General features: G+C 57.9%; 5 protein-coding genes across 5 annotated transcripts; 3 read left to right on the top strand and 2 right to left on the bottom strand.

Annotated features, from left to right (window-relative positions):
- Positions 1-8: 8 nt before the first annotated feature.
- Positions 9-763, top strand: B0T26DRAFT_631761 (WSC domain-containing protein; the record flags this gene model as incomplete). The annotated part of the gene is made up of 2 exons (XM_060436386.1): positions 9-340; positions 637-763. 2 exons carry the CDS (start codon positions 9-11, stop codon positions 761-763), a joined length of 459 nt encoding a protein of 152 aa, XP_060302290.1.
- A 404-nt stretch (positions 764-1,167) lies between these two features.
- On the bottom strand, positions 1,168-4,721 carry B0T26DRAFT_745454 (uncharacterized protein; the record flags this gene model as incomplete). The annotated part of the gene is made up of 2 exons (XM_060444562.1): positions 1,168-3,512; positions 3,575-4,721. 2 exons carry the CDS (start codon positions 4,719-4,721, stop codon positions 1,168-1,170), a joined length of 3,492 nt encoding a protein of 1,163 aa, XP_060302291.1.
- A 762-nt stretch (positions 4,722-5,483) lies between these two features.
- On the top strand, positions 5,484-7,178 carry B0T26DRAFT_745455 (uncharacterized protein; the record flags this gene model as incomplete). Its single annotated transcript, XM_060444563.1, has 1 exon — positions 5,484-7,178. One exon carries the CDS (start codon positions 5,484-5,486, stop codon positions 7,176-7,178), a length of 1,695 nt encoding a protein of 564 aa, XP_060302292.1.
- A 526-nt stretch (positions 7,179-7,704) lies between these two features.
- B0T26DRAFT_19138 (inosine-uridine preferring nucleoside hydrolase-domain-containing protein) lies at positions 7,705-9,799 on the top strand. Its single transcript, XM_060433686.1, has 5 exons — positions 7,705-7,915; positions 7,963-8,208; positions 8,270-8,355; positions 8,408-9,088; positions 9,158-9,799. The coding sequence occupies exons 1-5, from the start codon at positions 7,865-7,867 to the stop codon at positions 9,558-9,560; spliced, it is 1,467 nt and encodes a 488-aa protein (XP_060302293.1). The 5' UTR covers positions 7,705-7,864; the 3' UTR covers positions 9,561-9,799.
- Positions 9,800-11,978: 2,179 nt separating this feature from the next.
- On the bottom strand, positions 11,979-13,845 carry B0T26DRAFT_632959 (something about silencing, SAS, complex subunit 4-domain-containing protein; the record flags this gene model as incomplete). The annotated part of the gene is made up of 3 exons (XM_060436492.1): positions 11,979-13,102; positions 13,173-13,404; positions 13,444-13,845. The coding sequence occupies 3 exons, from the start codon at positions 13,843-13,845 to the stop codon at positions 11,979-11,981; spliced, it is 1,758 nt and encodes a 585-aa protein (XP_060302294.1).
- Between the last annotated feature and the right edge of the window lie 651 nt (positions 13,846-14,496).

The following is a 14,496-nucleotide window of genomic DNA, read 5'->3' on the forward strand; positions in this document are numbered from 1 at the left end:
GAAATAAAATGGCAAACCCAACCGGCATCTTCCCACACTTGTGTCTCCTCATCCTCACCCTCATCACCCTCGCCACCGCAACCACCACCACTACAGACCCCACAACCACGGCAACAACAACATCCACGGCGACTGCAAGCATCTACACATCACCAAGCAACGGCTTCTCGTACATAGGCTGCTACAACGAGACCACGGACCTGGCCGGCACGGCCGGCAACCGCGCGCTATACGGCGGCACCAACGAGGTGCTGCCGGGCAACATGACGGTGCAGACGTGCCAGGCCTTCTGTCGCGCCAGCGGGTCCGTTTATAAATTTGCCGGGCTGGAGTATGCTAGGTATGCTTTTTTTCTTCTACGTCCAAGGGGGGTGGTTGCATTGTGCATGTTTATTTCGGTACGTGCCACGCCATGCTGGGAGCCGTTCGCTTGCTGCGAGGAGCCGTTGTGCTGCTTGATGTCGTGCTCTGGATGTCGTGCGCTATGAGTTGTGAATTATGTGACTTGGCCAAAGTCTCTCTCCCGTCTCTCTCCTGCTTTCTCCTACCACCCCCTCATCAGAACCACAAGAATAAAAAGAAACCAGCACCGCCAACTCCAGAGACGTTGCTAACCCCCCGCCCCCGACCTTGCAGGGAATGCTGGTGTGCATCCCAGCTGTCTAGCCTGTCCAAACAGTTCCCAGACAGCGCGTGCAATCTCACCTGCGAGGGCGATGCCACGCAGATCTGCGGCGGGAGCCTCAAGATCACGGTGAGTTAAATAGTTGGTCTGCATTACCTGCGCCGGTCTGTTTTACTAATATTTCCCGTGTCCTAGGTATATGTCGCTGGCGCCGCGTCTCTGAGAGTAGCGTGGGCAGCCGGGCTGGTGGCAGTAGCGGCTGCTGTTTCTATGAATCTGATATAGCTAAGGTATTGCAGGGCATTGCGCTCGAAGAAGCTTACTTCCGAACATCATAATGTATAGAGAAGCGTGTTTTAACTTATCATTCGGCGTATATTACCTCTATTTATATCGTACATTATTGGGACTTGTTTTGCGTTACAACATGATCGAGATATTGCCAGGCTTTACAAGGCAAGGCCGTACATATCTTCGTGGGCAGAGGGTGGTCGTTTCATGCATTCAACATACCGGCAGTCGAGATCGACCGCCTGCACGGCTTACCCAAAATCCATCGGCGCCAGGCCTCTGGCTTTCATGGCGCCCTGGATAGCCCGCTTGATCGACGCAAGCGCACCCGCCCAAGCCTGTTTACCGCGTCCGTCGCTGCCGTCTTCGATGGTCACCTCGAGCCACCTGACGAGCTTGCGCACCTTCTCCATGTCCCGCTCCTCCACAATGACCCGCCCAAGGTATTTCTCGAGCACCTCCACGTCTTCCCTGTGTGGGCCCTCTTTCTGCGTCGCCTTGTGCCACGCGCCGAGCATAGTCTTGATCTCTTTCGCAGATGACAGTGCCGACTGCGTAAACGATAGCTTTGGGGGGCGCTGGGGGAAGCTCAGTCTCATCTGCCCCCCTGGCAGCGCGTCCTCGGACGCCTCTTCAGCGCCTCGTCGCCGTGGAAGAGGCTGAAAGTTCAGACCAGACCGCTGCGCGAGGCGCCGTCGCCGATGATCCTCAACAACCTCGCGGCGCAGGTCTTCTGGCAGCTCAGCTAAGAACTCGGGGTCTAGTTCGTCCACTAAGTCGTTTGCCTCGGTTGCGCCCTTGCCCGCCACGAAACTGGTTTGCAAGAGTTTCGCCTCCGTATCGTGTTGCCTCTCCTGCTCTCGGGCTCGACTGAATAGATTCTTCATGTCCCCCTTGGTAGGCGTCACCTTGTCCTTTGCATGATGGACCACTCTGTCCTTCCTTGGTGACTGGGGAAGAACTGCCTGGCCACCGCCCTGGCGTCGCCTCCGGCCATAGGATGCTAGGACTTCAGCCTTCATCTCTTCTGGCAACGTGTTGAAGACGTCTGGGTCAACATCCGAAGGGATGTCATCGGTCAAGGTTGGGCTTTGGGAACGCGACGTGGCGGCTGGCGACGCCTCTCTAGACTGAACGACCGACTTGCACTGAGCCTGGTTCATCAGCCTGCTGCGGATATCCGGAGGCAGCTCGACAAGCACTGCAGGGTCGGGGTTCGTAGGCATGATGAATTGTGTCCCGGAAATATTCAAAGGCGTCCTCGCCTTATCATCCGCAGCACCCGCCTTTGCTAACGCTAATGCTGGGTGGACTCTGGGCTTCCGAGGGGTTAGGGGGTCGACAGTGATGGGGTCTTGGTCCACGTCGTGCCCCTTGGCTTTCTCTGGACTGCTGTCATCGTCAATTTGCTCTGCCATGTTCCTCTTGTTCGATAGCCTAGTTGTAGCAAAGTTTCCAAAGCTCAGCTTCTTCTGGCTTCCCTCTGGACCGGCGGACAGTTTGAGAGGCTCTAACTTGGTCATTTGGATGCCCAGACCCCGAAGGTCACCCGGACTAAACCTGTAAGACCGTAATATAGCAACGGCTTCTTTTCCAATCAGTTCGCCGCTGTTCGTCGCAACGCCAAAAACGGCGCTCTTGTTGAATGTATCGCATTTCCCGTGACCGAGGTGCTTCGGCGGGTCCAGGGGGGCATCGAGAGCCCGCCGCATGATCTTCATGGTGAGGTGCTTCCCCTTTACCCCTTCGTTCAGCAAACGGCGTTCCAGCTCGTTCGAGAGGCTGCGGACAAACTCTTCGGCCTCTTCCTGGTTGGTAAAACGGATCCCCCAGTTCACCTCTGCGGAAGCGGACTTGCGGATGGGCTGCTCTCCCACCTCGGCTCGGTCCATGCCTCGCGCGTATTCCCACAACTTCTCGCCCGTCTTTGGCCCCAACACGGAAATCAGACGTTCCTTGGAGGTCTGACGTATGTCCTTCACCAACTTTATGCCAATTTCCTCGAGCTTTCCGCTGATACTGTATGCGACACCCGGAAGGTCCTCAACCTTGAGCTCGGCGAGGAGGTCCAGGACGTCCTCTGGTCTGACCTGGTACTGACCGGCGGGTTTGGCCTTCCGGAGGGCAACCTTTGCGAGAAGAATGTTGCTGCCCATGCCGACCGAGACGTTACACTCGGTCTTCTCCCTGATCTGGATGCGGAGGTCAGATGCAATCTTGTCCACTTTTTCCTGCTCCCGCCAGATGCTTCCTTCGCTGACGCCAACACCCGCGGAACCCGTTTCGGACAGCACGATGTTACTGACATCAATGAGCGCTTCATCGATGCTGACACTCTGGACGACGCCGCCTACATCGAGTATAGCGTCGTAGAACAGCCTGCTTGCCTCTTCGTAGGCAGGAAAATCGTACGGCAGGATCTTCAAGTCGGGACAGAGCTCCAGGGCCCGCTTCATCCACATGCCATTCTTGACGCCAAACTTCCTGGCTGGATAGTTGCAAGACGCGATCTCAGATCCACTACCATTGCCATGGGCTACTACAGCCGGCATGTCGCGGTACTCTGGAGCGCGCTTGAGGGATACCGCGCAGAAAACTAGCAGCGTACTGTTAGCATGCAACCAAGTTTCGGCTCTGCTTAGTACGTACGTTACTTACAGCTGTCAAAATCTACGTGCATAATGTATCGGCGCATGCCTTTACGCTGGATTGGTTTAGTCGGGCCTCTCTCTGCAGCGAGGCTCTGCATGCGTGCCTTGAGCTGAGCCTTCCATGTAGACAGGTGGTGTAGGCGACTCTCTGAGTAGTACTGTTTCAAGAAGTCTGGGTTGGCAGTCGAGGACTTGCGAATGTGGGGATCAGAGAGCAAGATGGCGTTGTGCTCTTCGGAGGTCATCACTGTGTGCTTTAGTAGACTCGTACCGTTCCCCGGCTTCTCGGGGACAGGGGGTTTCAGGAATTCTTTCTCCTGATCAGGCACTGGGCCGTACGAGACTTCTCCCGACCCCGCCTCTCCAAGATGACCCCCAAGCTGGTTATGGGGGGTGGTGGGAGGTCTATGAGGCGACCGCTCAGGGGTTGCGGCGGTCTCAGTCTGCAGATCGATTTCCATGCCATCGTTGTCATAATCATCTTGTATAGTTTCAACCAAGACAGAGGGCGGCTTTCTGGCCGACGGCGGCTGAAAGGGGCTGCTGGGGTCTTGGGAGCCACGACCTCGGGCCGACTTTTGCAGTTGTGCCGTGTAAAAGCTGTTTTGGGTCTGCTCGCGGTATCCTTGGGGAGACTGCTGGGCTGACTGAGTGAACAGCTTGCCGCCATCGAACCTGAAGGTCTTTTGCCTGGGCCCGTCGTCAATGACGCGATAGTCGGTCCAGGGCAGGAGCTTGCCGGCCTGTATCGAGTCCGTGACCCAGGCGGGCTTGACGATGCGATATTTTGAGAAATCGACAGCCTTCTTGGGGGGCATGGTCGAGGCGATAATGTGTGTGGCCATGGTCTTGGAGTCGAGGTACTGTAGGAAGCCGGCGCCATGCTGGACAAGCTCTTTGTGCAGGACATGAAGAGGGGGCTGGGTGTAGCCCGAGACATGGGCGACGACGCCCTTGAAGATCTGGGGTTTGCCATCGGCACTGGTGCGCAGCTCGACGTCGAGGTTCTGGAGTTTGATCTTCTTCCTCCGGAAATAGTCCCCGAGGCCCCCAAACTCGCTGGCCTCGTATTCGTCGCCAGCCTCGTCAGTGAAGCCATGTTCCTCGATGCGCTTCCGCACCGCCGCCGAGTTCTTCTCAAGACGACTCCCCATCTTGAGCGACTTTTGATTGGTGTATCTCAATCTCGCTGGTTTCTCAACATCTCGAAGAGAGCAAGTTTGACCATGGCATCTTTCGGCAAGAAATGAGTAAGTGAGGTGCAGAAATATAAAAAATGCGAAGAGAAATGAAATAGAGCCGCGTTCTGGTGTCGGGTTGCACGCGCTCAGAGACCGTTCAGCTGCTCCTCAGAACGCCAAAAGGCAATTATAAAGTATGGAATCCAATGTAATATTATAGCGACAGCCGTGTATCTTGAAAGCGCGCAGAAACGGCAGCCATGGTTTGGACGAGGTTCGCACAAGCAAATGCGATGCGCAATGCTGGCAGGTTGTTGTAGGTGGCAAAGCAGCAAGGACTCGCCAAGTCCGTCAATGAATGACTCCCAATGTCCCGTTGGTTGGTCCTGTTCGGGAGACGGGAACTGACGGGAGGTATCACCCACACGGGCGCTTTGACGTGTCGCCTGCTGAATCACAGGCACGTGAGCACGTGCTCAGCGTCTTTCTTGCCCCGCCACTCCCCGCCAACCGCGCTGCACCCCGCCTGCCGAACCCGTAATGCGGCACTACCACCCGCTGCGATTGAGCAAACACCACTGCTGTAGACATCCTGGATACCTTCAAAATAAGGCACCAACTTACACACCAAGCCTACCGACGTGCTGAACTAGCCTCGCCTCCAGGGGCTGAGAGGTCTTGGGCTTAGCAGGTATTCAAATCCAAGGCGACATCCTCGAAAAAAACCATGCAACGATGAACAACGAACAATTCCGCAAGCTGCTGCTGGCGAACGCGGCCAAATCCAAATCCGACGGGGACAAGAGGAATGGCGCACCGGCAACGAGCAGCACCCCGGCGCTGGGCTCGAGGTTGAAGTCCAACATTCCCATGACGCCTCGCTCTGCCGCTGGCGGCGTGAGGAACGACTTTGCTCGACAGCTGGCCGAGAGGCAGCACCAGGCTTTCGAGAAGGCCCAGAAAAAACACAAAACCTCGCTTCCCAAGGGCAGCAAGTTCGCCCAGGGCTATGTCGACCGCGCCAAGACGAGGCAGGACCAGGACGACGAAGACGACAGGGCGGCGCGCCTGGAGGCCCTCGACGAGTCGTTAAAGAATGAGGAGATAGACAAGGCGACGTACGACAGGCTGCGCAGCGAGATAGCCGGCGGCGACCTGTCCAGCACCCACCTCGTCAAGGGCCTCGACTTCAAGCTCCTGGAGCGGATACGGAAGGGAGAGGATGTCTACGGCGGCGGCGGCGACGGAGACGAGTCAAAGGCATCCGCAGATGCGGGCGAAGAGGCACAGGCGGAGTTGGAAGAGGATCCCGACGATGTCTTGGAGAAACTGGAGTCGGCCGAGGTCCATGCGATCACGAGAGAGAAGGTGCAGAAGAAGGGCCAGCTGGCCACCACGACGCTCAACACGGGCCAGAAAAGATCGCGAAACCAGATTCTGGCCGAGATGAAGGCAGCAAGGGATGCAGCCAAAGCAAAGGCGGAGTCGAGCCTCGGTCCCAAATTCAAAAAGATCGGAGCCAAGAAGACGCCGGGGACGAGGATAGAAAGGGATAGTAAGGGCCGCGAGGTCATGATCATTATCGACGAGGACGGCTACGAAAAACGCAAGATTCGGAAAATCGAACCCAAGCCTTGGGAAGAGCAGGAGAAGGAAACGGCGGCTTTTACGTCAGGCAATGTGCTCGGTATGGAAGTACCCGAGTTTTACAAAAAGCAGCTGGCGGAGCAGGCCGAGCGGGAAGCCGCCGAAGAGCAAAAGGAGATTACCATCTTTGATGATGCCGGGTCAGACTACGATCCCCTAGCAGGTCTCGAGGACGGGTCAGATAACGACTCTTCTGCAGAAGAGGGCGAAGCCAAGGAAGCCGTCGCAGGGCAAGGACCTGCCTCTACAGCCACTGCCGCACTACCAGATGAAGGGGCAAAACCCTCGGCGACCCTGATGGGGCCTCCCCCAAAACCAGACGCGGCCTCGAGCCCGGCAAGAAACTACTTCAAGGACTCCAAGACGGCGTTAACGTCAGCCGAGTCTTACAAGGGGCCTTCGCTAAACGACCCAACACTCCTGGCGGCACTACAAAAGGCAAAGGCAATCAGCGCGGCGGAGAAGTCGGAGGAAGAGCAGAAGGCGGCAGAGCGGGAACAGCGTCTCAAGAAGAAGCTGCTGGAGAGCAGCCGGGACGACGACGACCTAGATCTCGGCTTTGGTTCGAGCCGGGCCGAGGACCAGGCGGACGCCGAAGACGCAAAGGTGAAGCTGTCGACGTGGAGAGGCGGCCACGACGACGACGACGACGACGACGATGGCGAGGACGGCGGGGGTCGCGGCGACAAATCCAAGAGGAAACGAGGTTCTAAAAAGAGGAAGGGGGACAAGAGCAGTTTTGAGGAAGTCATGAAGGTCGTGGAGCGCAACAAGAAGACATAGTGGCTGTGGCAGGAATATACGCCTCCGTATCTATGAACTACTGGGCCGTGATGTTCTTTGTGTCTCGTGTCAAGGATATCGAGCGATGCAATTCTCGCCGAGGTAAGTGTTTGCGTTGAGCCCCAGGGGATAAGCCAGCTTTCTAATCGGGCACTCGTGAAATCTACTAGAATTGAGCCAAGGCATCTAGTTGCTTCGCCTTTTGCCGCCACGCATTCAATGGTGGGTCGATCTGATACCCGCCGCAGCCAAGTCAGATAGGTAGTTCTCGAAGCACCCATTAACAGCCACTAGCAAGTCACCCACCTTCCTTTAGTACATACGTAAGGGAACACGGCGGTATAAACGCCGCAGTGGCATAGCATTGCTTCCACCCGTTCGTTGCCAGTGCCAACAAGAAACGAAACACACGAGGTCCCCTAATCAGCATTTTAAATCCCGCCTGGACCTAGACTTGGCTGTCGATCCTTTGCTTTGATGCCTTGGTTTATTTTATTTTAATGAATTCCACTTTGACTTTGCCAAGTTGGTTTGATTGATCTAGCTACGAACTATTCCGTGCAAATCTACTATCTACTCCGTAACCTGCCGGCGACTATAGACATCTAGACATCTAGGTTCATCTTCGTTTGTTTTCTCAGCGAACTACCAACAACAACAACGAAGCCCCCAGGCCGACCGAGAGGATGGCTGATGCGCCAATTCCCGTCTGGCTGGACTGCGATCCGGGCCACGATGTGAGTAACAGCAACTACCTTGGGCAAATATCTTATCCATGCCTCAGACTTGCTTGGTCTGGACGACGGGTGGTCCCGACCATCTCCCCCTCTTTCCACTCACGGCCCCGGGTCCTATCGCGCAGGCCTCCTTGCCCCCCTCCGTCCCGTCCCGTCCCGCATCACTTCCGGCTCCATCGTCACCCCCGTGCCCGATACAGTCCGCGCCGTGCACAGATGCCGGCCAAGGTCGGCAAACCTCTCCGGGGGCCCGAGTCACCCCCTCTCGTTGTCGACCACGAATATCTACCTCAGTGACCATCATGCTCATCTGGCAAGCAAACAGTGCACTCGCTAATCGTGCTCTGATGGCAGGATGCCTTTGCCATTCTTCTCGCAGCATACCACCCAACCATTCGGTTCCTCGGAGTGTCAACTGTGTTTGGCAATGCATCACTCGAGTAAGTGTGGCCCTGACACTCAACCATTGGCAACCCTACTGACCAACCCCAGGAAGACGACGAGAAATGCATCGTCCATCCTGACCGCCATCGGCAAGGCGCGCGAGGTGCCCGTCTTCGTCGGCGCCTCGCACGCCCTGGCCCGCCCGCCCATGCACGCGCCCACCGACATACACGGCGAGTCGGGCCTGGACGGCACCGACCTGCTGCCCCAGCCGCTGGTGGCCCCTAACCGGGAAGTGCCGGCGGTCGACGCTGCCGCCGCTGCGCTGCGTGCCGAGGCGCCCGGCACGGCCTGGGTCGTGGCCACGGGGTCCTTCACCAACGTGGCCGCGCTCTTCATGCAGCACCCCGACCTTGTCGGCCACATCAAGGGCCTGTCGCTCATGGGCGGTGCCCTCGGTGGCGGCTTCACGCCCGCCGTCATGGGCCACGTCGACGGCATGCCGCGCATCGGCAACTGGACCCAGTTCGCCGAGTTCAACGTGCTCGCCGACCCCGAGGCCGCCGCCGCCATCTTCAACAACAAGGCCCTCGCCGCCAAGACCACCCTCGTCACTCTCGACCTCTCCCACCAGGTCCTGACCACCCGCGAGGTCCGCGACCTGATCCTCTACGGTCCCGGACACGGACCCGGACACGCCCACGACGGCCAGCCCAAGACCGGCCCCGGCAAGACGACGCTGCGCACCATGCTCGTCGAGCTGCTCATGTTCTTCGCCAAGACGTACAGGTTCGTACTGGCCAACCTCTCTCGGTCTGCCCGTAGAACCCACAAAGCTAACACTATTCCCCCCCAAAGCGACGTCTTTGGTATCACCGAAGGGCCCCCGCTGCACGACCCGCTCGCCGTCGCAGCCATACTAACAGAAATCGGCACAGACAATAACAACAAAGAGGACGCGATCCCCTTTTACGACTTTGACCCGCTCAAGACAACCGCGTCAGCATCATCGCCGCCCGCGGAGCGCTTCGACGTGGCCGTCGTCACCGAGGGCACGTACGAGGATGCCCACGCCGGCGCCCGCACCGGCCAGATCACTACCACGCTACTACCCCCCGGAGCCCAAGGCGTCCGAATCCCCCGCGGCCTCGACATCCCGCGCTTCTGGAAGGTCCTCGAGGAGTGCGTGTCCCGCGCTGATGCTGCCAATGCCGTTGCCGCCGCTGCCGCCGCTGCCGCCGTTGCCGCCGCTGGCGCTTGAGGCAGGCGGATGGATGGATGGGGCAGGGGCTTTTGTTTGTTGGCTTGGAGAATGTGTAGGCATGGGTGGGTAGGTAGGTAGGTAGGTAGATGAATGGTACTAGAGCTGGACAGACAGACAGAAGCGAGTTATTTGGCTTACCGCATCTTTGATAGACTAGCAAGCAAGCAAGCAAGCACTGAATCACTACTTGTGAGTCCCGCCCTTATGGTTCTTCTTACCCGTGCGGATCAGGGACCATCTATTGTTGTCTTTTCAGAGAGAGGTGATATTTCTAGTCTATTAAGGACGAACTGCTTGTAGATACCCAACAACAAAATCCCTGTGATGGTGGGTACATCTTGGGAAACAAAAGGGGGAGGGGCGTATATGGCTCGATACCGAGGCCAAACCATGGGATAGATATAGACGCGGGCAATGCTGAACAGGCTCATCAGAGATACGGCCGTACTTGCTCCTCGCACCACTCCCAAAAGGCATGCGTCCCGCCCGTCCCGCCCTCGGCCACCGTCTTGGTGGCCTTGACGAGGTCTTTCCGGATCGGGTAGATGCGGCCAAAGGGGATGACTGCAGTTCCATCAGCAGCAATATCAGTCAGCCACATCTCAAGCAACCAACAAGAAATAAAGACATAACGAAAAAAAAAAAAAGAAAAAAAAACTCACCCCAATTCCCCTCCAAGCCCTCAGCCTTCACGTCCGGCGCAAACCCCGCATACAGCTGTGACAGCGCGCCGTAGCGCACGGGTTACCCGATGGCACGCGTCATGAGCCTTGAACAGCCCCGCCCTGAGGTTTCCCGGATTAAGCGGCACGCTGACGATCCCATCACCACCGCCAAACCGCCGCCTGAGCTCGACCGCCAGCGCCCACACGCCCGACTTGCTGATGCCGTACCGCGCCGTGCCGGGGGGCACTTTCTCGCCTTTTTTTCTTGGATATAGGCGATGACGTCGAGATCGACCCCGATGTCCTTGGCGGCGAACATGTCGGTGCCGAACGACGCCAGCCAGACGACGCGCACGGTATCCGGTGGGGAGACCACGGCAGTAGCGGCCAGGATAGGGGTCAGCAGTTTTGTGAGGAGCATGGTGCCGACGCAGTTGACGCCGAGGTTCAGCTCGAGGCCTTGCGGGGTGCGCGTCAGCGGCCCGCTGTCGGACGTCATGACGCCGGCGTTGTTCCACCGCACGTGCAGCTGTGTCTCGGCGGCGAGGAAGCGCTGGGCGGCCGCCTTGATAGTCGGCAGGTCGGCGAGGTCGAGCGGGAGGAAAACGAGGACACCGCGGGACGAGGGTGCAGCCGCCTGATGGATGGCGCTGATCGCGGCGGCGGCCTTCTCGGAGGACCGCGCCGCGATGTACACTTTGGCGTGCTTGGTGTAGAGCATCTGCGCCAGCTCCTTGCCGAGGCCGGCGTTGGCGCCTGTGACGAGGTAGACCTGGGGTGTGGTCAGTATGGGCCGTGTATGTGTATGTGTGTGGTGGAAGGCTCACCTTGTGGTCGAGGTCAGGGACATCGTTCTCTGTCAAGGCCGGCTTGGGCGGGAACGTGTTGGTTCACGAGGACGAGAGCGTGGGCATGTTGGGCAACGACGAGACAATAGGGGGATGATGGGCTGATAGGGGAGGGCGAGTGGAACAAATAAACACTAGGACCTATGTGTGTATAAGTGGCTGCTGTAAATAGTGTTCCGAGGCTGGATCTAGACGCAGGAGCTGTGAGTTGAGCTGCGTTTGAAGCAAGAAAACACACACATAGACACAGGCACAGACACAGACACAGAGCAAGAGAGGGGAAGCAAGCCGGCTTTTGACCTCGGAATTTGACCAAGTATATCCCTATGAACTCAACCATGACAAGTTCCCTAGACCACGGCTGGCAGGATTCGTCCCTGCCATCCATCCACAACCCATCCTAATCAGACATGGACAGAGGCTCGGAAAGCTCGCGACATGACAGGCTGGCCCGCCAATGGCCAAGAACCAACAGGCCAGCAGACGGGTAGGTGGTAGTGTATAGATGGATAGGGTGATCAAGTGGGATCGCAGCTTGTATGTACAATACGGGCGCCGTCGGTGGTCACTCGTCAGGACCTACGGACCACCCTCCGCTCCTTCTGTGTTTTTCTCTCACTGCCCACCTATGCTGGGTGTTTGAGAAAAGATGCGCCTTCCGCCCGCCGCCCCGTATGCAACCCGGAAATAAATACTGACAACAGCCTCAAAAAATCTTGAAGGATTCGGGTACTTAGTTTCCTCCCCGTAATAATGAAAAATAAAAAAATGACTCCCGCTCCGGATAACGAAATGAAGAAGGAACCCCAAAGCAGTTGACACCGGCGCTTTCGCAGACAACACAAACCACAATAATAGCCCGCTACCTTGCAGGACCGACACTCGCAATGATGCGCTCAGTGTCAATGCTTCGCCCGCCGGTCTAGCCGCTTCTTCCTGGCCCGTGTTCGAAGGGTATCTTGGTCCAGGTACTCGACCGGCAGCTCAAACTCGGCCGCGTCCATGTCCGGCACCGGGTGGCCCCACGCCAGGACGGTGCGGCCCGAGCGCCGGCTCTTGCTGAGCGCCGCGTCTCGCTGGTACTTCTTCTTGAAGAAGGACTTGAACTCGGCTTGCGTCTCGGGCTGCTCTACACGCTGCTGCTGCTGTTGCTGCTGCTGCTGCTGCTGCTGGCGCGAGTGCGAGGGCGGAGGCGGCGGCGGCGGCGCTTTCCATCTAGTTCGCCTCGTCGTCGCTGTTGTTGACTTCTTGGCCTCGGCAGCCTCGGCTTCCTCCTGGAGCTGCTTAGCCACCGAGGCGTCGATGTCGCTAAAGTCGGGAGGTTCGACGTCTTGGTCCGTGTCGCCGTCCTCGGCATCGACCATCTCGACGTCGCTGTCTGCGATCTCCTCTTCTACCACCTCGGCCTCACTGTCGCCAATCTCTTCGTCGACTTCGGCTTCGTTCTCGGCCGCGGCGGCTGCTGCGGCCGTGGCAGCAGCCTCGGCCTCTGCGACAGCGCGCTCCTTGGCCAGCTTGCGGCGCTTCTCCTCGGCAGCCCACCGCCGGAACTTATCCAGGATGGTCTGGCAGCCATGGATGAAGTGCGCACGGGCCGGCTCAAACGTCTTCTTGCGGCTCTCCGTGATGCCGCTAACTCCCATCACGCGCAGCCAATCTGGCCCCTGCAGGCCATCCAGCAGCCGGATGATCTGGTCCTTCTCGTGCTGAGCCCGTCCTTTCTCCGAGTTGCGGATTGAGCGCTCGAGACGCTCGGCCTTCTTATGCGCAGGCTCGTACGCCAAGTCTGGCAGCGGGTCCTCTACCGTATTCGTCGGGTTCCGGCTCGCCTCGGGTAGGAACCCCATGTCGATTATTTGGGCATCTTCCAGTTTGGTGAAGAGGGCATCGCCAAAGTTCCGCACCGGGTACGTGTCGCGTGCGCGGGGTTGCAAGGAGCCCTGCGCCGTCGCAAGTGGTGCCGAATTGTGGGGTTGCGAGGGTGACGACTCGGCGATTACAAGAGGTGTGTCGAGGTTGAGCAAATCTGGCAAACAATGTCGAGTTGGCAATTGACGTCTTTGGGGATGCAGGATGGCAATTCGCAATATACTCACGTTGTTCCTTGGGATCGTTTCCAATGACCTCGTCATAGTCCAGAAAGTAGGCTGAGAGCTCGCTCTTGAAGCGGCTTGCCTCTTGCGACCGTAGCTTACGACCCTGCTCCTTCGTTTCTATCGGCTGCGGCTGCAGCCTGTCCAGCTCATGCTTGAGCCCATTGACCACCTTCGCCTTGTGTTTTGGGAAAGCCGGCGGCTGTTTGCCCCGGGCAGCACCATTTGCAACGGGCTTGGAGGTGGTTGTGGTTGTGATTGTAGTTGTGGCGACCGTGGTGGCCGTGGCCGTGGCGACGGCGGGAGGAGGGGGCGCGCGTGACGGTTTCGGGGGATTGGGGCCCGCGTCTGCAGCGGGTTTGGGCTTGGGGGTTTTGGCGGGCGCAGCCTGGGGGAGGCTTGCTTTCGCGTCGGTGGCCGCTTTCGCGCTCTTTGGATGCAGAGACGAACTCGATGATATCTCGACAGCGATCCTGGCCTTCTTGTGCACAACGAGGGAGAAGTCGCCTTCGGAATGATCGAGCTGTCGCTTTTGGCGGTGGGAATTGGGGGAAAAGGTCGGCTGGTTCTGCGTCTTTGCCGTCGCGAGCGGCTGGGTGCGATGGATGTTGGGATGCGAGGGGTGGAGGAGACCTTCAGCTCGTCGCGAGCGGGTCATGGAGGATGTCATAGCCATTTGGAAACACGACACTCATGATGCGCCCGACATGCTCATACTCGTCTCTCGATCCACATGGGGATATAGAATGACGGGAGGGGCAAGCTGGGTGCCGATCGATGGCTGAGATTTCTGCTTCTTGGCGGGTGCCGCAAATCGACTTCGAGTTTTGAAATGCATGCTCTGCAGTGGTTGTGGGGTCAAGAGTTGGCGCCTGCTGTACTGTACAGTGGACGGCTGGCTTGATTTGGCCCCCTTCCTGTTCAGGTCGTTGTTCAGGTCTCTACTCCAGGAGGGCAGCTGGAGGAGGGGAAGTGCATTTTGCATGCTCACGCGGCTGTGCCAAAAAAAAATTTCTTCCATCGCATTTCCAAGACACTGTTACCATTTTTGAGCCCCTTCCAAAGTCGCAAAATAACCTTAACCCCCAAAAGGATGATTAAGGGACAATAGGAAGTCTGACCGGTTTTGACTTGACAATAGAGACTGAGGCAGGCGCCTGGGTTTTGCATCAGCACCGGCGCCAAATGACCCCACTCACTGCACTGCCTGCTACGTTCAATAGAGAACCTAGAGCCTCCGGTTCCAGTTCCAGTTGTCTGTTCCAGTTCACTTCACTTCCATTGTTCGCAGCAACGCATCGCCGCCCAAGATTCGAAGAATTGTCTG

This window comes from Lasiosphaeria miniovina, assembly GCF_030549165.1.
Source record: "Lasiosphaeria miniovina strain SMH2392-1A chromosome Unknown B0T26scaffold_1, whole genome shotgun sequence".
Taxonomy (NCBI): Eukaryota; Fungi; Ascomycota; class Sordariomycetes; order Sordariales; family Lasiosphaeriaceae; genus Lasiosphaeria; species Lasiosphaeria miniovina.

Coding starts and splice junctions, on each gene's coding strand:
- B0T26DRAFT_19138 (XM_060433686.1), top strand. CDS start 7,865: ATGGCTGATGCGCCAATTCCCGTCTGGCTGGACTGCGATCCGGGCCAC. Junction 8,356..8,407: donor TTTGGCAATGCATCACTCGA/GTAAGTGTGGCC, acceptor GACCAACCCCAG/GAAGACGACGAGAAATGCAT. Junction 9,089..9,157: donor TTCTTCGCCAAGACGTACAG/GTTCGTACTGGC, acceptor TCCCCCCCAAAG/CGACGTCTTTGGTATCACCG.